Here is a 26,230-nt window from a genome sequence, read left to right as displayed (position 1 = left end):
GCCTGCCATCGGCTCCTCGCCTCTGATATCAAAGCCTTGCGGTAGGTAATGGTAAAACTGCAGCGGCAACAGGGGTCGACCACTGGGAGTGGCCAGGGGTCCCGATAATTTATTCAGTTGCCCTTTCCCTCCTGGGAGACCCAAGGCTTTATATCCTCACGACTGTATACTGGGAAAAGGGTCCAGCAGTGGATGGTGCTAAGCATCATTCCCAGCAACCCCAATACATGGTGAGCATTTAGAGGCATCCACCATTCCTGCAAGGAAGTCACCCTCAAGATGGTCATCAGCTCCAAGTTGCCAAGGCTACCACCCGTCCTGGTTACTGCATCCTTGGAGAGCATTCCTAAGGGCCAGTAAGGGGAAGTTCTGCTTCAGGGTGACCCGCGCAAGTATACTGATTGGGTTGGCCAGATGGGAGGCGGTAATCATCCCACCCCGATTGAGCATGGTCAATCCCCAGAGGCATGAGGGAGATAGGGGAGACCATGGCCACCTGTGGCAGGGCTCATCTACCCTACAGTCTACCTGTACAAAAGCCCGATTTGGCCTCTGCAGAAGAAAGATGGCATGTGGTACATGACCAGCAGCCCATCCCCCTCACTGCTGTGGTCCCAGACTTGGTGACCTTTGTCAAGGACAAAGGGGGGCCGGGAAGGGAAGCACTGGTATGAGTATATGGATGTGAGGGGATTGGAGGGTTATGGACAGGGAGCGGGTAGGTGGGACTAGGGGAGTTCACTTAAATCGGTGCGGACTAGAGGGGCCGACATGGCCTGTTTCCGTACTGTAATTATTATATGGTTTCTTCTCCATCCCCCTGAACCCAACCTCGCAGGACCAGTTTACATTCACATGGGAAAAGTGCCAGGATACATTTTTCTGCTTCCTCCAGGGATACATCCACAGCCCCATGCTATATCACAGCTTAATAGCCAGCACCTGACCATAGTCCTACAGTGTATCCTGGGAAAAGGCTGTTACAGTGGGGTCCAGAGCAGCAGGCTATATTCAAACTTATTCTGACCATCACAGGCTCTGACCCTCTATGAAGATAGAATTAGTGAAATTGCATATAATAAGGAGAAAGAAGGTAGGAGAGAGAGAGAAATTAATTCTGACGGTAAAGAAGTGATGGAAATAGTGGGATCAGATGGGATGGGGTTACCTAAAATTAGAAAAATCAACATACAGTATATGCCATTTGGTCTAAGGCTGATCAAGAGGAATATGATGTACTGTTCCTCAAGTTTACACTTGGCCTCACCCATGGATGTCACATTTCTTTAGTTACATGAAGCAAGGCCAAACAAACTCATGTGCAAGGATTTAATGCAAAAACTTACCTCTCCCGTGACCAGGTATTTTCCATCTGGAGAGAATGCCACTGCAGTGATGGTTTTCCTAGGGAAAATAACGGCAGAAGTCAGATAATTTTCTTCCCCTCAACATATCATAGTCGATAGAAAGCTTTACAGGTAATATATAGCCCGAGATTTCCACAGAACATTGCAGCACAGAAACAAACCCTTCACCCCATCCAGTTTGAGCCTGGTCCCACTGACCTGCACCTGGACTATATCCCTCCATACCACTCCCATCTATGTACCTGTCCAAATTTTACTTAAATGTCAAAATGGACCCCACATTCGCCACTTCAGATGGCAGCTCGTTCCACACTCTCTGCGTGAAGACGTTCTCCCAAATGTTCCTTTTCAACATTTCCCATCACTTTTAACCAATGTCATCTTGTTCTTATCTCACCTAGCCGAGTGGAACATGCATGCTTGCATTTACTCTATCTAAACACTTCATAATTTTGTACACTTCTCTTACATCGCCTCTCATTCTTTTATGCTCTAGGGAACAAAGTCCTGACTTATTTAAACCTTTGCCTGTAACTTAGTTCCTCAAGTCCAGGTGGTATGGTTAGCGCACTGGCAAGCAGGAATGGGACTCAAATCCCGCACTGTCTATAGGAGTTTGTACATTCTCCCCGTGTCTGCGTGGGTTTTTCCTGGGGCTCTGCTTTCCTCCCACTGTTTAAAACGTACCAGGGGGTGTAGGTTAATTGGGTGGCACGGATTCATGGGCCAAAATGGCCTGTTACCATCTAAATTTAATTTTAAGATGTCTCAGCAACATCCTTGTAAATCTTCTCTGCACTCTTTCAATCTTATTGATATCTTTGCTGTGGTTGGGTGGCCAAAACTGTACATAATATTCTAAATTTAGCCTCACCAATGTCTTATACAACTTCATTGCATCCCAACTCCTATACTCAAATATTTTGCTTTATGAAGGTCAATGTGCCAAAAGCTTTTAAAACCCTATCCACCTGTGACCTCAGTCGCATTCAATCAGTCAATCCAGTCAGATTCTGAGCTTTTATCTTCCTTCTCTCTCACTTTATTGTCATTCCTTCCACTGCTCCCCAAGGTGGCCAGGCACTGGGACTGCTGGGTAGAATTCCCCACTGCAAGTGAGGAGATCTGGAAGGAGACTGAGTTAAAGAAATTATATAAGTGCTTTAGATCAGCCATTCTCAACCTTTATTAGGACTCTGCTCAAAGTTTATGGGCCCCCTTCCCTATGAAACAGTTATGTTTAGTTGATTTCTTCAACACTTCTCTCCTACTGACTACTTAAAAAATATTTTGTGATTTCAGTCCATGGTCCTCCTTAAATATGCTGTGACACCCCCCCACCCCCACCTTCCCCACCGCCACAGGTTCTCCGTCCATTTAGATCTTGTTGAGAATGGCTACTTTAGACCGTTCCCTGATCTCGTTTCCTGTGATCTTCAGTTTGCCTCTGGGTGTGGAAAATCTTGGGCATGGCACTTGGAAGTTTACCCAGGACAACACCGGAAGGGAGCTGTCAGTCCACCGCATCGATGCCAACTCCCATCAGTGCTATTCCCCCACTCCTGTTTTCCCTGTAACTTATTTTCTCTCACATTCCCGTTAATTCTATCGTCACTTACTCACTCTTGAGACCATTTAAAGCAACCAATTAATCTACCAATCTGTGTATCTTCAGGGTGTGCGAATAAACCAGATAGCCTTGAGGAAACCCTTGTGGTTCCAGGGAGAAGGAGTAAACTACACATAGACACCAGAAGAATTCAGACTGAAACTGGCCCGCTAAAGCTGGGAGGCACCAGTGCCACTTTGCTACCCCTTCTGTCCCATAGTAAATTAGTGGTATTGGGAGACTGCACTTGGGATTCCTCCCACTAATCCAGGAGCTACCGATGCCTTACCTTGACCCATTCAGTATATGGTGCTGCTTGGTCTTCTTCGGATTGAACAGTACAACCACGCACCTAGTTGGAGAGGGGGAGGGGTGGGGAGAGTAAAGTAAAAGTTTTGGTGAGTTGGGATAAAGGCCAAATCAGGCAACGCATTGCAACCAGGCCTGAAGCATCCACAATCACTCTCAATGAGAGATCAAGTAAACAGGAGAAAAGGCAGAGTGAAAAGGTCAAGTGAATTAAGAAGAATTCAGCAATGCAGTTTAAAAGAACAAGCATGGCCATTTATCTAGCAAATAATGCAATAAAACAAACCAAATTTTAGACAGATTATGCAGAAATATGCAAAGAATTTTGCTATTTTCATCACTGTTAAGCATTTTGATGCTAATTAATGCAGAGTGCATAATGCATTGAACAGGGAATAATAGTATTTTCAAGCTGGGTCCGTTTACACATAGAGTGAATAAAATAAAAAAGTCTACTTCAACTAAAATGGCTGCTTCTTGCTCATTCTCCCCTCCAATTTGAAAACACCGCGAATACTTGTTTCGTGGAACTATTCTAATCACAGAAAGAAGCAATTGAGTACTGTGCCCAATAAAATGGCAGTGAACAGGAAGTTGTTTTGTTTAGTGAGTGGGAAAAGGTTTGGTGCAAACAAATCCATGTAAGGGTGTGTAAAATGGGCTTTAGCCTGCTCAAGCACTTTATTAAAAAAATGAACAAGAACATCAGAAAACTATGATGAGAATGAAAGGCAAATTAGTGCAACTCTTAAAATCTGGCACCTTTGGGACTTTTGGTAGTACAAGATTAGCAGGTTCTGGATTACTGGACATTATTCCAATTAATACCCAAACATACTTTAATTTCATTTTTTTTAACTTTACTCAATTGTATAATAGGTGTTCCAGAAAATTCACGGAGTATAAAAGGAGCGGGAAATATACAAGAGCTCCAGTCTGAGGTTCTGGACCAGGATATCCCAGATACAAAACCTGCATCCAGCTACACACCCACTCCAGATTCCAGGACCTGGCCCCTGCCACACTATGATCCAGGGGTCCTGCCACACTACAGACTCCTGGGTCTAGACACACACCCCGCTTGCACTGCCTAAGCAAATATGTGGGCCAGATGCTGGACCATTAGGGTTTTTAAACAATCAGATGACAGATTGTTGGAGTTTTACAATGGCTCCAACTGGATTGGAATTCTACTCCGAAATTAACAGGAAACAGGTTAGTCCAATCAGTGGAAATGAATGATTCATATAAATTTAAACATGTGGGAATGGGATGACTTAAAATCTTGGACAATGATAAAACTGTGAGCTTTCCTACCTCACAGGAATCACAATATCTCAAAGGTACTTTATTGTGACATCTTCAGAAGAAGGATTTATTGTCATGAACACATCACGAAATTTGTAATTTTGCAGCACCATTTCAGGTGCAAAATTGCTATAAAATATATTCTAATAAATAAATAAATTAGTGCAAACAGGAAGAGAAAGTGAGGTTGTGTCTGTGGTTCAATATCCATTCAGAAATTTGATGGCGGAGGGGAAGAAGCTGTTTCTGTACCATTGGGTTTTCGTCTTCAGGCTCCTGTGCCTCCTTCCTGATGGTAGCAATGTGAAGAGGGCATGGCCTGAGTGGTGAGTTTCCTTGAGGATGGACGCTGATTTCTTGAGACACCGCCTCTTGCAGATGTCGTCAATGGAGTGAAGATTGATGCCTATGATGTCGCTGGCCGAGTTCACAACTCTGCAGTCTTTTTCTGTCCTGTGCATAGGCACCTTCATACCAGACAGAGATGCAACCAGTCAGAATGCTCTGTAGAAATCTTCCAGAGTCTTTGCTGACATACCAAATATCCTCAAAATCCTCACAAAATATAGCCACTGGCAAGCCTTCTTCACGATTGCATTGATATGGAGACCCCAAGATAGATCTTCAGAGATGTTGACATCCAGTAATTTGAAGTTCTTCACCCTTTCCACTACTGACTCCTTGTTGAGGACTGGTTTGTGTTCTCCTGATTTCCCCCTCTTGAGGACTGGTTTGTGTTCTCCTGATTTCCCCCTCTTGAAGTCCAGTTTCTTGGTTTTACTATCGTTGAGTGCAAGGTTGTTGGTGAGACACCACTCAACTAGTTGATCTATCTCCCTTTTGTGCACTTCCTCATTGTTGTCTGTGATTCTGCAGACAACTGTGGTGTCATCGGCAAATTTGTAGATGACATTGGAATTGTGCCTGGCCACACAGTCGTGGGTGTAGAGTAAATAGAGCAGTGGGGCTAAGCACACATCCTTGAGGTGGGCCTGTGTTGATTGTCGGCGAGGAGGTGATGTTGTTTCCAATTTGTACAGGCTGTGGTCTTCAGATAAGGATCCAGTTGCAGAGGGAGGTGCAGAGGCCCAGGTTTTGAAGCTTGTTGCCCAGTACTGAGGATATAATGATGTTGAAAGCTGAGCTGTAGTCGATGAAAAGTAGCCAGATGTATTTGTTGCTATTGTCAAGGTGATCCAGGGTTGAGTGGTGAGCCAGTGAGATTGCATCTGCTGCAGGACAATTGTGGCGATAGGCAAATCTTTACTTAGGTAAGAGTTAATTCTGGCCATGACCAACCTCTCGAAGCATTTCATCACAGGAGATGTGGATGCTACTGGATGATAGTCATTGACATAGCTCATTCTGCTCTTCTCGGGCTCCGGGATGATTGGAAGCAGGTGGGAACCTCCAACTGCACCAATGAGAGATTGAAAATGTCCATGAACTATCCAGCTAGCTGGTTGGCACAGATTTTGAAAGGTGCTCTCTAAATGCCAGTCGTCACAATCGTATAAAATAGGAAGAGGATTAGGCAGTGGAATCCCGTAGGAGTGAACAGAGCATTTAACATCACTAATTACTTTAATTGCAGCTTTCCCATTTAAATATCATAAGTAGAATCCTATATTATGAATGTCATATTGTTAGAATGTAATAGCACTTATCTTTACATTTTTAATCTCCAATATTTTTATTCTCACAGATAACTTGTTTTAATTTGCTATTCTTTCATTTTAGCGTAGCGGTTAGAGCAATGCAGCTACAGCGTCAGTGACCGGGTTCGGATCCAGCACTGTCTCTAAGGAGTTCGTACTTTCTCCCTGTGTCTGCAAGGGTTTCCACCGGATGCCCACTGTTCACAAAACATACTGGGGTTGTAGGTTAATTGGGTGTAATTGGGCAGCACAGGGTTATGGGCTAAAAGGGGCTGTTACCTCATTGCTTGTCTAAATTTAAAATTTAAAAATGTAATTGTATTATTACCTTAATATTACATGTTTCTAGTCTCTCTCTTTTATTACTGGTCTGTAATATCTATTATACAAGCATGACTATTTTCATTAGTGACCTTCTTCCCTCGTGAGGACAGAAGTAGGACATCTTCTGATGAATCCACAATACTTGGTTCTATTTGAACTCTTCAGAAAATGAAGCCGTCAGCAAGACCAAGACAGAATCCAGATTTGAGTCAATAAAGGGCAACTAATATCAGGCCATCTTGAACTACAGCAGAGCCCTCATTATAAACATTCTGGACATAATTATGGTTCGAGGCTAACCCCAGATAAAGAGTGGTTAGGTATCCCACAATGAGTAACTCACAACTTGCCACTCTGAAGTCTTCTCAACTTCTACAAGGCACAAGCCAGGAGTGTGATCAAAACTCTCCAGTTGCTTGGATGAGGGCAGCTCCAAGAACATTCAAACTGCTCAACACATCCAATATAAAGTAACCCATGTGACTGGTGCCCCATCCCTCTATCGTCAGTTCACCATGATTGCAGTCTGGTTACCCACCTAGGCTACTCCAACACCTTCCAAATGTAAATAACAAGGAGAGAAAGGGAACACCACTACCTTGAGTTTCTCCTCCAAGTCACACACCATTCTGACTTGCAAATATATGAATTTTTTATTTATCATCACTAGGTCCCTACCCTCAGCAAGATGGCAGCAGCTCAAGGGTTCAACTCACCTCCACTTTCTCAAGGGTAATTAGTAAATGTTGGTCTTGTCACCAATGTCCAGATCCTGAGAAATTAGTGTATCTAGAGTTATTGGTGATAAATATAACAGGTCAGTAATATTACTGGTATCTAATGTTATTGAACATTTATCTTGGCTACTAATATTAGAGGTTATTTTACAATGTAATGATGTTCAATATTAATAATCCTAAAACTAACAGCCTTGAAGTTACAGGTGCCTAACCTTTTATCCAGGATCGTCGGGATCAGACACCTGCTGTTGTTCGGAACCTTCCGTATTTCGGAATCATTTTGATTTCCATCCCTTTAAGCCCACCCAAGTCGCCCTGCCATCTCCACCCCCCCACCCCCTCCCAAGTCACGCTGCCTCAATCGCCCGAGTTACGCTGCCGCCTCTCCTCCCCTCACTTGCCCGAGTCGCGCTGCCATCTCTCCCCTCACTCACCCGAGTCGCACTACCATTTCTCCCCTCATCTGATTGAGTTGCGATACTGTCTTTCTTCCTCCCTCACCCACCAAAGTCACGTTGCCATCTCTCCCCCTTGTCTGACTAAGTTGTGCTGCCGTCTCTCTCTCTCTCTCTCTCTTTTCCTCACCCCCTGCTGTACCAGTGTCAGGAGAGCAGCTCCCTTCTTGGTTCCCCTACGCTGGCACTGGTGCAGCGGTTTCAGCTGCTTGGGGAAATTATGGGTAACGACGATGGCCACTGAGCTACCACCAGGCTGACTGAAAGCGTCGCCACGCTGGACGGGCAGCAGCATAGGCAATTCAGAGGCGTTTATAAAGTAGCGGAACACAATAGGATACACGGGAGTTGAACGAGAGTCGCGTTGGGTCATGTTTGGTGCCAAACTCCATCTTTGATGAGCAGATGTCATCTACCAAAAAAAGTGCTGGGTTTTGGAATTCCAGATAAAAGGTACTAATATTAAAGATTCTTAGCACCACCAATCTTCAGTAAGACTATTTTTAAGAGTTTTAATGTTACCATTGTCTCTAACATCATTTGTCTCCAATATTACTGAATTTCCTAATTTATTGGCCCCTAACGAATGAATATACTGTAACCAGTGATACTAACAGATGATTACTGTATATGTCGGCCTATAAGATGACTGGTATTCATAAAAGACGACCCTAGAATTTCCATTTAAAATGTAGGTTTTGAGCTATACTTGCTGTAAGTCTGGCACTTTCTGTCCCAAGACCAACCATCCCACTGACCAGTGGAGTGATACCGTTAAGGAGTGAAAACTTGTTTCCATGATTTTTGCATGCTGTAATCCACTCTCCATTATTTAAAAAATTCACTTCTATTGAGCGTGTTCAAATTGCCACGAGTCAGCCCGAAGGTATTCGAGGCAGCGCAGACCACCATCATAATTAGAATTTGGACAGTGTTGTTGTGGAACCCTGAATTTGGCACGATATTAATGGAATCGGTTCCCTTTCCCCACCAGATGTCATTTGCAAAAGATCTAATTGAAAAATGATTTATATTTTCCGACAATCTGGACATTTGGTTATTACTATAGCAGCTACTTGAAATTACATCTCTTCGTGATGAACAGTGGATCGAAATCAGTTCCCTGCCTCAATACCCATCAGCTTTCACCTCCCTGACAAATTGTTGGATGTCAACTGCCTGTGGTGGTTGGCCGAGCAGAATATCAACTTCCCAAAGTCTTACTGCTGTCTCCTGATCAGTTCATTTCCTCCTCTACTTTTACTCTTTGGGAGATAATAGCATCTATAGCATAAATAGCATTTAGAGCGAGCGTTAAAACCTTGTATCGCTTCCGATTACAAGAAAGAGATATTTTGTCATTGTTATATAATGGTAACACATTGCGACGTGTTGCCATTATATAACGCTCAGTCGAGGGAATAAAATCCATTGTTTATCAGCACGTTGCTGGTGTGTCCACCCGGGCATAGCTGAATGGGAGTGATATCAATGAATGCATCATTCATGTCTGACAGTACAAAGGCTGAAGAAGTCTACGAATTGGAATGCATAAACATTTCTTTTGGCGACATGCTTCATGTGACATATACGAGTTGTCACAATGTTACTGTTAATTTGTTTTCCACCTGATGAACCTGGTGGCAATTGTCATTCCTTAACGAGGAAACTGCAGCCACAGGATTTTATACTTGGCCTATCAGATAATCCCTGGTTTGGGTGACATTTTAAGGTTCAAATACTATCTTTTACACCTCTGCGCAGAACAGCAGCTTGTCATTACAAACACCCTTTTTCAGCAGAGGGACAGCCTGAAGACTACCTGGATGCATCCCCGATCCAAACACTGGCACCTCCTGGACTACGTCCTGGTGCGAGAAAGAGACAAACGAGATGTGCTCCACACCAGGGTCATGCCCAGCGCGGAATGCCACACTGACCACCGGCTGGTTCGCTGCAAGCTCAACCTTCACTTCAAGTCAAAGCCCAGGAACAGTAAAGCCCCCAGAAAGAGGTTCAATGTTGGAAACCTGCAGTCAGACGAAGTGAGAGGAAACTTCCAGGCAAACCTCAAAGCAAAGCTCGAGGATGCAATCCGCCTCACGGACTCTTCCCCTGAAACCCTCTGGGATCAGCTGAAGACTACCATACTGCAATCCATTGAAGAGGTACTGGGCTTCTCTTCCAGGAAAAACAAGGACTGGTTCGACGAAAACAGCCAAGAAATCCAGGAGCTGCTGGCAAAGAAGCGAGCTGCCCACTAGGCTCACCTTACAAAGTCGTCCTTGCCAGAGAAGAAACAAACCTTCCGTCGCGCATGCAGCCATCTTCAGCGCAAACTCCGGGAGATCCAAAATGAGTGGTGGACTAGCCTCGCCAAACGAACCCAGCTCAGCGCGGACATTGGCGACTTCAGGGGTTTTTACGAGGCTCTAAAGGCTGTGTACGGCCCCTCACCCCAAGGCCAAAGCCCGCTGCGCAGCTCAGACGGCAAAGTCCTCCTCAGCGACAAGATCTCCATCCTCAACCGATGGTCAGAACACTTCCAATCTCTTTTCAGTGCCAACCGCACAGTCCAAGATTCCGCCCTGCTCCAGCTCCCTCAACAGCCCCTAAGGCTAGAGCTCGATGAGGTCCTCACCCAGAAAGAGACATATAAGGCAATTAAACAACTGAAAAGTGGCAAAGCAGCAGGTATGGATGGAATCCCCCCAGAGGTCTGGAAGGCTGGCGGCAAAACTCTGCATGCCAAACTGCATGAGTTTTTCAAGCTTTGCTGGGACCAAGGAAAACTGCCTCAGGGCCTTCGTGATGCCATCACCCTGTACAAAAACAAAGGCGAGAAATCAGACTGCTCAAACTACAGGGGAATCACGTTGCTCTCCATTGCAGGCAAAATCTTTGCTAGGATTCTCCTAAATAGAATAATACCTAGTGTCGCCGAGAATGTTCTCCCAGAATCACAGTGCGGCTTTCGCGCAAACAGAGGAACTACTGACATGGTCTTTGCCCTCAGACAGCTCCAAGAAAAGTGCAGAGAACAAAACAAAGGACTCTACATCACCTTTGTTGACCTCACCAAAGCCTTCGACACTGTGAGCAGGAAAGGGCTTTGGCAAATACTAGAGCGCCTCGATGCCCCCCAAAGTTCCTCAACATGGTTATCCAACTGCATGAAAACCACAAGGTCGGGTCAGATACAGCAATGAGCTCTCTGAACCCTTCTCCATTAACAATGGCGTGAAGCAAGGCTACGTTCTTGCACCAACCCTCTTTTCAATCTTCTTCAGCGTGATGCTGAAACAAGCCATGAAAGACCTCAACAATGAAGACGCTGTTTACATCCGGTACCGCACGGATGGCAGTCTCTTCAATCTGAGGCGCCTGCAAGCTCACACCAAGACACAAGAGAAACTTGTCCGTGAACTACTCTTTGCAGATGATGCTGCTTTAGTTGCCCATTCAGAGCCAGCTCTTCAGCGCTTGACGTCCTGTTTTGCGGAAACTGCCAAAATGTTTGGCCTGGAAGTCAGCCTGAAGAAGACTGAGGTCCTCCATCAGCCAGCTCCCCACCATGACTACCAGCCCCCCCACATCTCCATTGGGCACACAAAACTCAAAACGGTCAACCAGTTTACCTATCTCGGCTGCACCATTTCATCAGATGCAAGGATCGACAACGAGATAGACAACAGACTCGCCAAGGCAAATAGCGCCTTTGGAAGACTACACAAAAGAGTCTGGAAAAACAACCAACTGAAAAACCTCACAAAGATAAGCGTATACAGAGCCGTTGTCATACCCACACTCCTGTTCGGCTCCGAATCATGGGTCCTCTACCGGCATCACCTACGGCTCCTAGAACGCTTCCACCAGCGTTGTCTTCGCTCCATCCTCAACATTCATTGGAGCAACTTCATCCCTAACATCGAAGTACTCGAGATGGCAGAGGCCGACAGCATCGAATCCACGCTGTTGAAGATCCAACTGCGCTGGGTAGGTCACGTCTCCAGAATGGAGGACCATCGCCTTCCCAAGATCGTGTTATATGGCAAGCTCTCCACTGGCCATCGTGACAGAGGTGCACCAAAGAAGAGGTACAAGGACTGCCTAAAGAAATCTCTTGGTGCCTGCCACATTGAGCACCGCCAGTGGGCTGATATCGCCTCAAACCGTGCATCTTGGCGCCTCACAGTTCGGCGGGCAGCAACCTCCTTTGAAGAAGACCGCAGAGCCCACCTCACTGACAAAAGACAAAGGAGGAAAAACCCAACACCAACCAACAAATTGTCCCCTGAAACCGCTGCAACCGTGTCTGTCTGTCCCGCATTGGACTTGTCAGCCACAAACGAGCCTGCAGCTGACGTGGACATTTACCCCTCCATAAATCTTCGTCCGCGAAGCCAAGCCAAAGAATACAGTAATTTTATTTACTATTAATGTTATTATCACCATTATTTTGTTGTGCAGTGCTGCACCTTTAAACCTCAGTGTGCTGTTAATTATGAATACAATCTAAATGTCTGAGAATTAATCTAATTTGAACCAAAGGAAAGCTTAATCAGTGAGAATTTCAGTTTGGGCAGTAATGTATATCCCAAATGGCAGGTGCAATTAATAAAACAGGTTTAAATAAAAGTCTGGGCTGTCACAATTTTTGGAGTTTATTGTATCCCCTCAATAAATTGACACACCTTTCAAAAATTGATTGGAATTCTCTCATTTCTTTTTTGTTAATTTGGAGTTTAGAGCATTCCTTGAACTTGTAAATAATGGTCGACAATTAACTTCAGGAAAAACATGACAGTCCAGAATAAAGGTAGACAACTAGAAATAGGAGTCTAGTACTGTATTATGCTACTTGTGTTTCATTTTCATACAGAATATAAAACAACTGTGCCAGTTTCCTAAATTTTCAACAACTTCCCATGGAAGTCCCACACAATTCGTATTTGCTCCTATAGAGATGTCTTCCCCCTAAATTTTACTCTTCTCCTTTCACTCTCTTAGCCCATGTCTTTGGTTTGGAAAAAGCCTATCTACATTTACTCTTTCTATCCCCCTCCAAATTTGGTCTCACCACTGTCTTATACAACTTCAACATAACATCCCAACTCCTGTACTCAATACTTTGATTTATGAAGGCCAAGATGCCAAAAGCTCTCTTTACAACCTGTGACATCACTCTCAGGGAATTATGTATCTGTATTCCCAGATCCCTCTGTTCTACCACACACCTCAGTGAACTACCATTTACCATGTATGTCCTTTCTTGGTTTGTCCTTCCACAATGCAACACTTCACACTTGTCTGCATTAAATTCCATCTGTCATTTCTCAGCCCATTTTTCCAGCTGGTCCAGATCCCTCTGCAAACTTTGAAAACGTTCTTTGCTCTCCACAACACCTGCAGTCTTGGTCATGTCATCAAGGTGCATGCCATGCAATTTGGCAGAAATTGCATCAAAAGGTCATGCATGACCTGTTGAGATTGGCTGTTCAGGCAGATAAACACAGAGTAAATCAATCAATAACCATGCACAAGCTGACGGCACCAACTCGGACATTTAATTTTGCATTGGTTCCACATCCTGGTCCTTCGCAGAGCAGCAGTACTGACAAACCCCACAGCTTCTGAGGTCAGGAGTGCCCCCAGGCCACTGGTACTGTGATAAAGCTGTGTCACCCTGCCACCTCAAGTCACCTTTCACTGGACCCAGCAAGCACGATGATAGTTGTTTTTGGACATCGCCCGCATACACCGAGGACATGGGGGAAGAAGCCCATCATTATTGATCTCTTCAGTCCAGGCTACACTCATGGAAAAGTTAGGATCAGCAGAGAATGGGTAACTTGGCACACCCTCAGAAATAAATTCAAGGTTCTATTAAGATTTTCCTGGTGGAGTGCCAGCTTGCTCCACTTCAACTCATTGAACCTGTTTAATAAATAATTGGCCTACTTGAGGGCACACCTGGACAGGGCACAACAGTCATTCTTAACGCCCTACAATTCAATACACCTGATAGAATTTGTCTCAGTCAGTGATCATCCGATATATAAATCTCAGATTCTCGTGTTTTAAGGAATGGTCGCTGATCAAAAACATTCACTGCTTTCTCTCTCCACAGATGCTGCATGACTGGCTGAGTTCTTCCAACATCTCTGTTTTGGTCTCACCCATTGCTCAACATACTATTAGCTCTGCTGATTCATCAAATTGCACATCACCATTTCCTACAGTTATTCCAACAAAAGAACCGAGGAAATCATTTAACTGGGAGTACCTGAATGATCAATTGCCTGGCTCATCTTGGTATGATATCAATTCTTCATTCCTGGACGGTTGCCACTGGAGGGTTGGTAACCTGAGCAAAGACATGGAATTGTGGCTTGGTACTTGCCAATCCTCAGTAATACTTGCCACACATTTCCTCTTTGCCTCCCCAAGGTTGGAGGGTGATATCTGATACTTGACAGTTCCTGGGCAAGGTGCTGATCCTTTGTTTCTGTTACGCGCCAAATCAGTTTAATCAGCTCATTGCTTTCCTGCATTCTGCTTACACCCAAAGTATTCTGGCTCCAGTACACCACGCGCGAAAAGGAAAGGTTATTGTGGTCGAATACTGAAAAAGATAGAAAGATGTTTTATTCTGTATCTACCTGATGCACAAGGCACTGCTAAACTGGAGTGGAAAAAGGAACGGCCTCACATCATCGGCATTACTTATCTCAGTGAACTGCGCAAAGTTCATGACCAGAGGAGAAAATGTATTTTACCTGCTAACCATCTGGGTGTCAAATCTCACTGAATCCTCACCTAACTCTCAGTAAGAAAGAACCATAGAACACTATAGTACAGAAAACAGGCCATTCAGCCCTTCTAGTCTGTACCAAATTATTATTCCGCTAGTCCCATTGACCTGCACCCAGTCCAGAACCCTTCAGATCTCTCCCATCTATCCAATTTATTCTTAAAACTTAAGAGGGAGCTTCCATTTACTACGTCAGATGGCAGCTCGTTGCACACTCCCACCACTCTCTGAGTGAAGAAGTTCCCCCTAATGTTTTCCCTTTCACCCCAAAGCCATGTCCTCTCATTATTTATCTCTCCTAATCTAAGTGGAAAGAGCCTACTCACATTTACTCTGCCTATACCCCTCATAATTTTGTAAACCTCCAACAAATCTCCCCTCATTCTTCTACGCTCCAAGGAATAAAGTCCTAACCAGTTTAATCTTTCCTTCTAACTCAACTCCTTGCAATATCCTAGTAAATCTTCTCTGCACTCTTTCAATCTTCGTGATATCCTTCCTGTAGTTAGGAGACCAGAACTGCACACAAGAAAGATGACATACTGAATTAAAGCATAAAAGCATCGGCAGGTCACCAGTATCCATCAGAAAAGCAACAGAGTTAATGAATCAGGTTGGAGACCCTTTGTTGGATGGTTCAAAATTCAATAATTCTGGAATTAATTGAGCTGCCTAACCTATCTCTTTCTGTTTCTATTTCAGAATTACAGCATCTGCATTAATTTTTACGATTTTGAGACATTGGAGTAACCTTTCCCCAGCATGTAGCTTTCCAACAACTTCTCTAAGTTCACAAAAGGTACCAATAAAATATTAAATACTGGCATTGTAAATGTATTACCACAGCTCCAAATCAGAGGATCAGACTTACAATTGTACAGCCGCACATCCAACCACTACATGAGCTGAACGCCCAAACCTATGGCAGTTCTGGCCACTCACCTTTGACTAATCACAAATGAATTTCAACCTTGGCTTCCCCTGATAATATTTTAATCTTTGTCAGAAGGTTTGGTTTCAAATACATATTATTATCCAAAATCAGATTCTCCGAAATCCTCAATTATCCAAATTTAAAAAAAATTCAGATAAATGAAGATCAGAAACAAATCAGAAATCTTCATTTATCCAAAATTTTTTTGGAGCCAAACTGACTGGAGACGTTGGGCTCCCGGCGGCGGCGGCCCTCAGGCTCCTGGTGGCAGCAGACCTCAAGTTCCCGAGCAAGAGCGGGACCTTTGGTGATCGGCGGAGGCCACCATTTCTTTTGGGGTGAGAATGAAACATTATTTTAATGCTCAAAAAGCCTTCCCTTGTTGTTTGTTGTTGTTTAAAGACTGTTACAAGTCATTTGCTGTTGATACTGGGCTGTTTTTAAAAAAATGAACGGTTCTCCGAAAAAAAAACGTTTATCCGAAATGGGCCAGGTCCCGACCATTTCGGATAATAGGAGTTGAACTGGATGTGAGGCGCTGCCTCAAGAGCAGCCAACATCATAAAGGACACCCATTACCTCGGTCGCAACCTCTTCTTACTGTTACCTTCAAGCAGAAGGCACTGTAAGAGCAGCACCTCTGTTCAAGAACGGTTCCTTCCCAACAGCTGTCATGCTCTTGAACCTCTTCCCCTACACACACTAATCACCGATGCTCCGACAGCAGCAAAGGACCATCTGCACTATTGCAGGTAACTTTTTTTGCACTTGGATTACTGTGAATTTATCTATCTTGCTATTTATTGTCTCTTTTAATTCAATTTACTATTATAATTTACAAGTACCCGTTCAGCTGCAGCAAGTAAAACTTCCAGTATATACGTACATGATTCAGTGTGTATGACAATGAACTTATTATTATTAAGTACCACTCCAGGCAATTTGCTCCAGAGCAATGTTGACCGAATGCAGCACTGTCAATGATGCCATCTTGTGGATGACATGAAACTGGCTCCGTAAGGTGGTACGGTTAGTGTAGCGGTTAGTGCAAGCCTGTTACAGCGCCAGCAACTCTGTCTGTAAGGAGTTTGGATGTCCTCCCCATGACTGCAAGGGTTACCTCCCTTGAGCCAAATACTGACATCAACTCAAAGCTCTTCTTAACAGAAAATAATATAAAAGGGATAAAAATAAAAGACAAGGAATATAAAATCAGTTTATTTGTGGATGATGTTATAGTATACTTAACAGAACCAGAACTATCAATAAAAGAATTATATAAGAAATTGAAGGAATATGGAGAAGTGTCAGGTTACAAGATCAACGTAAATAAAAGTGAAGCAATGCCTATGAATAATGCGGATTTCTCAAAATTTAAGAAGGAATCACCATTTAGATGGCAAATGCAAGCAATAAGATACCTAGGTGTACAAATAAATAAAAATCTCGGCCAACTATATAAACTCAATTATTATCCACTAATGAAAAAATTACAGGACGATTTAGAGCATTGGAAAGATTTACCACTAACACTAATAGGAAGGATAAACTGTATTAAAACGAATATTTTTCCAAGGATATTATACCTATTTCAGGCATTGCCAATACAACTGACAGAAAAATTCTTCAAGGAGTTAAAGAAAATAATAAGGAAATTTTTATGGAAAGGGGGGAAACCGAGGATAGCACTAGATAAATTAACAGAATGGTATAAACAAGGAGGCTTACAACTGCCAAACTTTAAAAATTATTATAGAGCCGCACAATTAAGATACCTATCAGATTTTTATCAAACAAGGGAAAAGCCAGATTGGACTAGATTAGAATTAGATAAAATAGGGGAAAAGATACCTGAACACATATTATATAAATGGGATGAAAAATTGGTACAACATAGAAGTTCTCCAGTATTACATCATCTACTCAATATTTGGAAGAAGATTCATGTAGAAAGAAATAAAACAAATTATCAATTACCAAAACTAATATTGACGCAAAACAAGTTACTCCCGTTTACAATAGATAACCTTTCCTTTAGAGAATGGGAGAAAAAAGGGATTAAAAGAATAGAAAATTGTTTTTCAGGAAATAGATTATTATCCTTTGAACAAATGAAAGATAAATACAATATAACTCAAGATACAGCGCTGGCATATTACCAATTGAGATCCTACTTGAAGGATAAATTAGGAATCAGTTTGAGTTTGCCAGAGGGAAGTAACTTTGAATATGTGATTACAGATACAATGATAATCAAAAGATTTATAACAAATATGTATATTAAACTGCAAGAAAAGGAGAATGAGGAAACAAATGGTAAAACTAAACAAAAATGGGAACAAGATTTAAATATAAAGATAAAAAAGGAAACATGGGAGAAGTTATGCTCTGGAACGATGAGAAATACAATAAATACGAGGTTACGTATGATACAATATAACTGGATACACAGGCTATACATTACACCTCAAAAGTTAAATAAATGGGACCCAACAGTATCTGATAGATGTTTTCGATGTAAAAAAGAAATGGGAACAACAATTCATGCAATCTGGACATGTGAGAAAGTTGAAAAATTTTGGGAAGATCTAAATCAGATATTAAATAAAATAACAGAAAACAATATACCAAAGAATCCAGAGATCTTCCTCCTAAGTAACATAAAAAACAAAGAATTTGGAATTGATTTGGAGGATGCACAAAAAAGATTTGTTAAGATAGCTCTAGCCGTAGCAAAAAAAAATATTATGTCAACCTGGAAATTGGAAGATAATTTGAAAATACAACAATGGTATATAGAAATGAATAAATGTATTCCATTAGAAAAAATAACATATAGTTTAAGAAATAATATTGAAATATTCGAACAAAATGGGAGCCTTACATGAAACACAATAGCGAAAACCTATCGGGGACAATCACTACCTAAGTTAACGGAAGGAAAAGGAAATGAAAAGAATGGACTCAGTGGAATTTCTGGTGTATTTTTATTGAATGACAACATTGTCTGACTGGTTTAATGTATCCTAGATTTTGTACCTTAAATGGACGGGAGGGGGGAGGTAGGGAGGGTGGGATGGGAGGAGGGGGGGGGGGAGAAAATGGCACTGTATATGTGTGAAAAGGAAAAATTGTGTATCATGGTTAATGTGATTTATGGTGTGAAAAATAAAAAATTAAAAAAAAAAACAAAAAAAAAACTCAAAGCTCTTCTTTCTTTGGCTTGGCTTCGCGGACGAAGATTTATGGAGGGGTATGTCCACGTTTGCTGCAGGCTCGTTGGTGACTGACAAGTCCGATGCGGGACAGGCAGGCACGGTTGCAGCAGTTGCAAGGGAAAATTGGTTGGTTGGCATTGGATTTTTCCTCCTTTGTCTTTTGTCAGTGAGGTTGGCTCTGCGGACTTCTTGAAAGGAGGTTGCTGCCCGCCGAACTGTGAGGCGCCAAGATGCACGGTTGGAGGCAGTGGTCAATGTGGCAGGCACCAAGAGATTTCTTTAAGCAGTCCTTGTACCTTTTCTTTGGTGCACCTCTGTCTCGGTGGCCAGTGGTGAGCTCGCCATAGAACACGATCTTGGGAAGGACTCCCAATGGACAAAATAAGCTCCAGTATGCACAATTTTATTGTGGACTGAAGGAACAACTTCTAGTGTTCTGGCAAGTATTTAATCTTCCACTTCTATCAGGAGGAAAGGGGTTCATTTGCTATGAATATCTTGGGTGTTTGCTTCCCGTATTGCAATAGTGACTGAGCTTCAAAGGTAATTAAGTAAAGGGCACTATTATGGCTGCATGAACTCTCATTTTGTATAGTAACATGACAATGAGAAGTGGGAGTGGGCCACTCAGCCCTTCGAGCTCTCTCTACAATTCAACAAGATCGTACCAACCCCATGGCCCTGAACCTCACTTCACTTCACTGTCTGCCCTTTTTCCTCATCTCCACGTGGCTGGCACTGATCCTGAAAATGTCTCCTAGTTCTGGACTCACCAGCCTGAGCAAACAGCCTCTGCACCTTCCTTCCAATCCCTCTCAAAATCCAGTGCCTGAATGGAAGTTTGGCCGTTGATGGAAGAGAGGACTGAGGGAGTGTGGTGTGGGATTAGTTCCAGCTCCGGCAGTATATGGATCGCAACTCCCACCTCGGCTGAAATATAGACACACACCCATTGGCCCACTTTGACAACAACAAGCATCAATCACCCATTTACACATATGCCCCCATCCTATTCTCCCCCATGTTCCCATCTGCTTCCCCCAGTTTCTAATCCTCACCACCACATCAGGGTCAATTTACAGCAGCCAATTAACATGCCGAGCTGCATGTCTTTGGGATGAGAGAGGAAGCTGGAGCAGCCAGGAGAAACCCACAGGGGAAACAAGCAAACCTCATGCAGACAGCACTGGGGTCAGGGTTCTGCACAGGTCGCTGGAACTGAGAGGCAGCAGCTCTACTAGTTGCAAAATTGTGCAACCCTTTACAATAGTGGCTTTGATAAATCTTCAGTGCCAGATGTACATCAAGTTACGTCACTTCAAGCTTCACTGATGATCCAAACAGACACAGCAGTGGACCATTTGACCCTTCAGGCCTGTTTTACCATTCACAGTTGGCATTTTACCCCAACCCACCACTCAACTCCATATCCTTTTGTATCTTTACTATTGATATTTTGCAACACACTCAATAAATGAACGTCCATGGCCCTTTTGGGTAGAGAATTCAAAGGTTCACTACCCTCTTGGCCAAAACACATTATCTCATCTCTGCTCTGAACAGCTAGCCCCTAATTCTCCAGCCAGATATCAATTCAGCACCTCCTCATGCCCTTTCCAAACCGAAAACAGTTCTGTGAGATAACCTTTCATAGTTCTAAACTCAAGAGAGTATAAGCCCAGGCTGCTTAATCTCTCATCACATGACAAACCAGCCACCCCATCCATCAATCCGGTGATAGACCCCGACTTACAATATTTAAACGTTACGATGGTCAGAATCCGTTTTGAATAAAGGTAAATCGGGGTCGACCTGTATCAACGTGATTGCTTTTCCTTTTGTGAAGGACATGCTTCTGTCCAATCAGCGCATGCAGATTGTTTCCTACCGCCACCAACCCCCATCCCCACAAAAACCATCATTTTGGTGCTCCTCTTGTAGTAACGTCAAGGAAACGTGCTTTTTCGGACCCTCGCTGTTTTTTAAAAAAAGCCTATTTGGAACACATGCACAGATTGCTGTTATCGCTGGGGAGAGAGAGATTCAAGAGGGAGGGAGAGCGATGGGAATCTGCACATGCGTTGCAAATCACAACGTAGGTTGCAAAGTGATGCCACTATCCCATCATTATCAGGGCCTCCCAACAGGAGTGATGCAAATAACTGACTACCCATTGTTAGGTCTGCTTTGTTCATGAATGAGTGAGACAAACACCAGGCTGAGTCGAAATCAGGGTTCTTTGTTCTTTATTACCGGATTGTAACACTTGCGACTAACAAAGTTAGTCGGAGAATGCATTCTGCCGTTATCAGCAAAATGGTGATTTTTTATACCCTTGGATACATGCTTAGAACATCATCATATCATTACTTGTCCAATGACTAAAACTGTTGCTATCCTTTCCCTGCTAGCTTCCTGCCTCTCAATCCATCAATGTCTCTCTTATCTTGTAAGTACAAGGATGCATTTACATCTTGTTACAGCCCTGTACATTCCCATCTCATGATGTTTTACCTAACAGGAGTACAAGGACACCTCCCCTTCTTGTTACTGCCCTGTACAGGGTAACTCCCTACACATTCCCATCTCATGATGTTTTACCTTACACCATACAGGTAGATCCCAACACACCATAATTTCACCTTACGATGCGAGTCATGCAACCAAACTCCATCTCAAGTCAGGGTCTACCTGTATATTGCATTCCCTCTAATGCAAGTATATTCTTCCTGAGTTAAGGAGACCAGACCTGTACAAACTATTGCCAGGGCCCAACACATCTACAGTAAGACATTTCTACTCTTGCACTCAAATGCTCTTGTAATAAATTCCAACTACTGGAGATTTTTCATTAACAATAGAGGTCTTTTTCAATGAATTTTTGAGGTTCCAAGAGTCACAGGATTTAGACCAACTGTGGCATATATTTCAAAGCCAGAATGGCATAGTCACGAGTGCTTAAAAAGCCTGGAAAAGTCCACTCATTCCAACTTAACCAAGTTGGCATTAGCCCCATTGGCTGTTTTCAGTCCATATCCTTGTTCTCCATCCATCTGTCCAAATGTGTTTTGAATGTCACAGTTGTACTCCCTTCTATACTTTCCTCTGGTGGGTCGTTCCAGATACTAGCCACCCTCTGAGTGAAAAAGTTGCCTTTCAGATATCTCTTAAATCTCTCCCCTCTCACTTTAAATCCATGCCTACTTGTTCTAGAATTATCTACCCCAGGAAAAAAGACTATGGTACAGGGTGGAAACCCCACTCAGAGTAGGTGAGACCACACCACTCTTTTGAATCCCATTTTAATTTTTTTAATTTTATATTTAAATGGAATTTTTAAAATTTACACATTGTAGCATGAAAGAAAGCTCTCACGACTGGAGGAAGAACATATGCTTTTATTAGCTTATAACTGAGGGTAGGGTCTTACAATGGTCCTCAGAGGGGCTCAGGGTTTAGGCAGGAAACCAGGGTTATCTATGGGTAGATGGGGCGGAGCCAACCATCAGCACAACACCTTACCAGTGAATCTCAGTTCACTGCACACATACGGCACAGTAACAGGGCATTTCAGGCTACGAGTCTGTGCCGCCCAATTACATCTGATTGACCTATTCCCCCAGTATGTTTTGAATGGTGGAAGGAAACAGGAGCCTCTGGGGAAAATCCACACAGACCTGGGGGAAAACTATAAACTCATTACAGACAGTACAGGAACGATCACTGGCACTGTAAAGGTGTTGCACTAACCGTACACCAACTGTACCACCCTTGAAAATGCTTCTCTGAGACGTAAACGATTGGCGACAACAATAACCTTCCTTTATTGAAAATTCGGGCTGACACCTCCCACTGACCTTGATTTTACTTGAACCAATCTCTTGCTGTTGAAGCTCCTCTGGCTTTACCTCTCAAGTTCAGCACGCTATCTATTTTTGGACCACAGCTATACCAAGATCATAAGTCAAGTGTGCCTAGTGGAACCACAAATGAATGGTAGCGAACATGTGATGGTCACTAATGTTCTTTCCTAGCTGCCCAATATCAGAAATGCTGTAGATTTTCATCTCTTCCAAGAGAGTCGCATTGCAGACAGTTTCATGTTGCTGAACTGTAAATACCACAGGTCCATGGTAGAACGTACATGACCTGATGCTGAAATGCATTTGAGTTTTACTATGCAAGATGGGTCATTTCCTTTTACCCAGTGTACAGGAACTTATATTGAGTTATACATGAGCTGGGATCTTCCCTACACACCTTGCTTTGCTCCAGTATAACATGTTATTTGCCTTTAATCTTCGTCATCGGCTCATATATTATGCAGTTCTGGCTTAAGATTTCACTGCAGAGTATTCAGCCAGACAATCGGCCTCAAGAGGTCCATTCCAGTTCTGTGTTTTCGTCAACTGGATATTAAACACTGAATCCCCACAGAGACATTTGAAGCTCAACCTCACCTCAGTGAAAGAGAGGAGTTAATCACGAACATCCGCAGATGCTGTGATTGTAGTAAAAACACAGAAATGGTGGAGGAGCTCAGCAGGTCTCATAGCATCCGTAGGAGGTACAGATATATATCCGATGTTTCAGCCCCGAGCCCTTCTTCAAGAAACGAGTTAAAAGCAGGGAGCTGTCTGAATTAAATGGCTGGGGAGAAGGGGCAGGGGGAGAATGGGGGGGGGGAAGGATGAGCAGGGGGTGAAGGGAAGAATGGGTAGGGGGAAGAATGGGTAGGGGGAAGAGTACAGACCAACAGACAAAAAGTGTTAATTGGAAATGAATAGGTCACAGGAGAGAGGAAGGGTGAGAAGTGTCTGAGGGAGTGTTTTTTTGGATTCTGTGGAAGCAGAGTTGAAGAAAAGATTGGGGGGGGTGAGGCTGAGTGAAGACAGGGGGCTAACAGAAACCGGAGATGTTAATGCCATTCGGTTAGGGGGTTCCCGGTGGAATACAAGGTGTTGTTCCTCCAAATTGTGGGCGGTGTCACAAATGAGCACTGTCCACTGAGGGCATTCATGACAAGTTGACACAGTGATGGGATGGGAAGAGGCCAGTACCCCTTCCTTCCCTGGCTGCAGTTCCCCTTCTTAAAGTGTAAGACAGGGGGAAAGGAGCAGTAATCCAAAACCTCCGCTCCTGAGCTCAATGCTGGAACATGTATTGCCTTAGGGACCCAGAAATGGGCTGGGATTTGGAAGAGCCATGATGTTTTCAGTGACAGAATAGCCCACAGGGAACTTACTGTTCAGGCACGCACTTTCAAAGAACTCCTCTAATTACTTGAGAAGAGCAAATCTTGGCAAATCTACATGGAGTTAAATCTCAATCCTCAGAAGCAGGAATGAAACAAGAAAGCCAGCAAACGCTGTGATTCCAGCTGATATACAAAAGTGCTGGAGAAACACAGCAGTCCTGCAGCAAAGATATAGAACCAATATTTCAGGCCGGAACCTTTAGTCAAGGTACCTGCTGAGTCTCTCCAGCACTTTTGTGTATTATCCTCAGGAGAAGGAACTGGTTCTCAGAATCAGAATTTATTGTCATGTAACAAAATTTGTTTTCAGGCAGCATTACAGATGCTAACATTGCTATAAATTACATTTCAAAAATAAATAAATAGTGCAAGAAAATAGAGGAGAAAGTGAGATGGTACATACGGTTCATCGTCCATTCAGAAATCTAGTGCCAGAGGGGAAGAAGTTGTCCTTGTGCCACTGGTTGTTTGTCTTCAGGCCTTTTCCCCGACGGAAGAAGTGTGAAGTGGGCATGGCCTGCGTGGTGGGGTCCTTGAGGTTAGAGGCTGCTTTCTTAAGACACCCTTTCATGTAGATATCCTCGATGGAGTGAAGTCTGGTGCCTGTGACGATGCAGGCCGAGATAACAAACCTCTGGAGCTTTTTCTTGTTCTGGACATTGGTTACATCATTAGTATCTGAATGCTCTCCATGGTACATCTGTAGAAATTTTTCAGAGTTTTTGGTGACATACCAAATCTCCTCAAAATCCTTATGAGGTATAACCACTGGTGAGTCTTCTCGGTGATTACGTCAACATGGAGGCCCCAGGACAGATCAATAGGCATCCAAAAATTTAAAGTCCCTCTCCACTGCTGACCCCCGATGAGGACTGGTTTGTGTTCTCCTGATTTCCTCCTGAAACCCACAATCAGCTTCTTGGTTTTGGTAACGTTGCGTGCAAGGTTGTTGTTGAGACACCACTCAACGAGCTGATCTATCTCCCTCCAATATGATTCTGTCATTGCCATCTGTGATCTGCCAAAGACCGTGGTGTCATCAGCAAATTTGTTGATGGTATTTGAATTGTGACTGGCCACATACGCACTCATGGATGTAGAATGAGTAGAGCATTGGAATCAGCACACATGCTTGAGGTGCGCCTGTGTTGAAAGTCAATGAGGAGGAGACGTTGTTTCCAATTCATACTGTGGTCTCCCGATGAGGAAGTCAAGGATCCAGGTGCAAAGGGGGGGAGAAGAGGCCCAAATGTTTGGAGCTTATTGACCGGCACTGAGGGAATTATGGTGTTGAAGGCTGAGCTGTAGTCTATGAAGAGTAGCCGGATGTACAGTAGAAATTCAAAAATCTGGATGCCAGAAATCTAGACCTCCTGAGGTTGTGGACTTCTCTAAAACTCCTCAACCTTTTTAAATTTACCAGACTTTTGTGTGCCTGCATGCGTAAGTGCCACAGATGCACAGGAGCATTTTTTTTAAACTGCTCATTTTGATAAATGAAGCATTCTGTATTGACCAAGAATAAACTATCAACATTTACATGTTCATCTCTTCTTTACTCCTCCTTAAATTTGAATTTTAAAAGTACTGCCCAAGAATCCGAAAAATCCAAAAATCTGCACCAACCCAATCCCCGCGCAGTCTGGATTTTTTGGACTTCCACTGTATGCGTGGCTGTGGTCGAGGTGATCCAGAGCTGAGTGGAGAGCCAGTGATATGCATCTGCTGCGGGGCAATTGTGAATTGCAGCGGGTTCAGATCTGTACTTAGGAACGTGTTAATTCTGGCCATGACCAGCCTCTCAAACTGTTTCATCACAGGAGATGTGAGTGCTACTGGGCGATAGTCATTGAGATGGCTCACACTGCTCTTCTCGGGCTCCGGGATGATTAGAAGCAGGTAGGAACCTCTGACTGCAGCAATGAGAGGTTGAAAATGTTCGTGAACACTCCAGCTCATTAGTTGGCGCAGATTTTCAGTATTTCTGTGGCTATTATTTTGAGACACAGGAAAAAAGTGCAAATCTTTCATTTTGTTTTCTTATTCTTTGGTATAAACTCTATCTAATATCCTGCACAGATTTTTAGCTCCTTCCATCAAAAACTCAGTTGGGGGTGTTCAGTCTCTTTGCTGTTTATCTGCATATCCTGGAACTAATTCCCCTTGGAAGTAGTGTCACTATTGTTGAAGAGGAGTACCTTCTCAAGGGCAAATAAAGATGGGTAATAAATGTCCAC

The 26,230-nt window shown here is 43.4% G+C and overlaps 1 protein-coding gene across 1 annotated transcript in view; it reads right to left on the bottom strand.

Annotated features, from left to right (window-relative positions):
- Positions 1–26,230, bottom strand: part of mapkbp1 (mitogen-activated protein kinase binding protein 1) — a 179,907-nt gene that overhangs the window by 101,073 nt on the left and 52,604 nt on the right. Inside the window, exons 3-4 of the mRNA XM_069917172.1 lie at positions 3,266–3,328; positions 1,347–1,404 (exon numbers count right to left, since the gene is read on the bottom strand). Of these exons, the coding sequence (XP_069773273.1) occupies positions 1,347–1,404; positions 3,266–3,328 (121 nt within the window). The remainder of the gene's footprint in view (positions 1–1,346; positions 1,405–3,265; positions 3,329–26,230) is intronic.

This window comes from Narcine bancroftii, chromosome 2 (genome assembly GCF_036971445.1).
Source record: "Narcine bancroftii isolate sNarBan1 chromosome 2, sNarBan1.hap1, whole genome shotgun sequence".
NCBI lineage: Eukaryota > Metazoa > Chordata > Chondrichthyes > Torpediniformes > Narcinidae > Narcine > Narcine bancroftii.
This window is presented reverse-complemented; position numbering and strand designations above follow the sequence as displayed.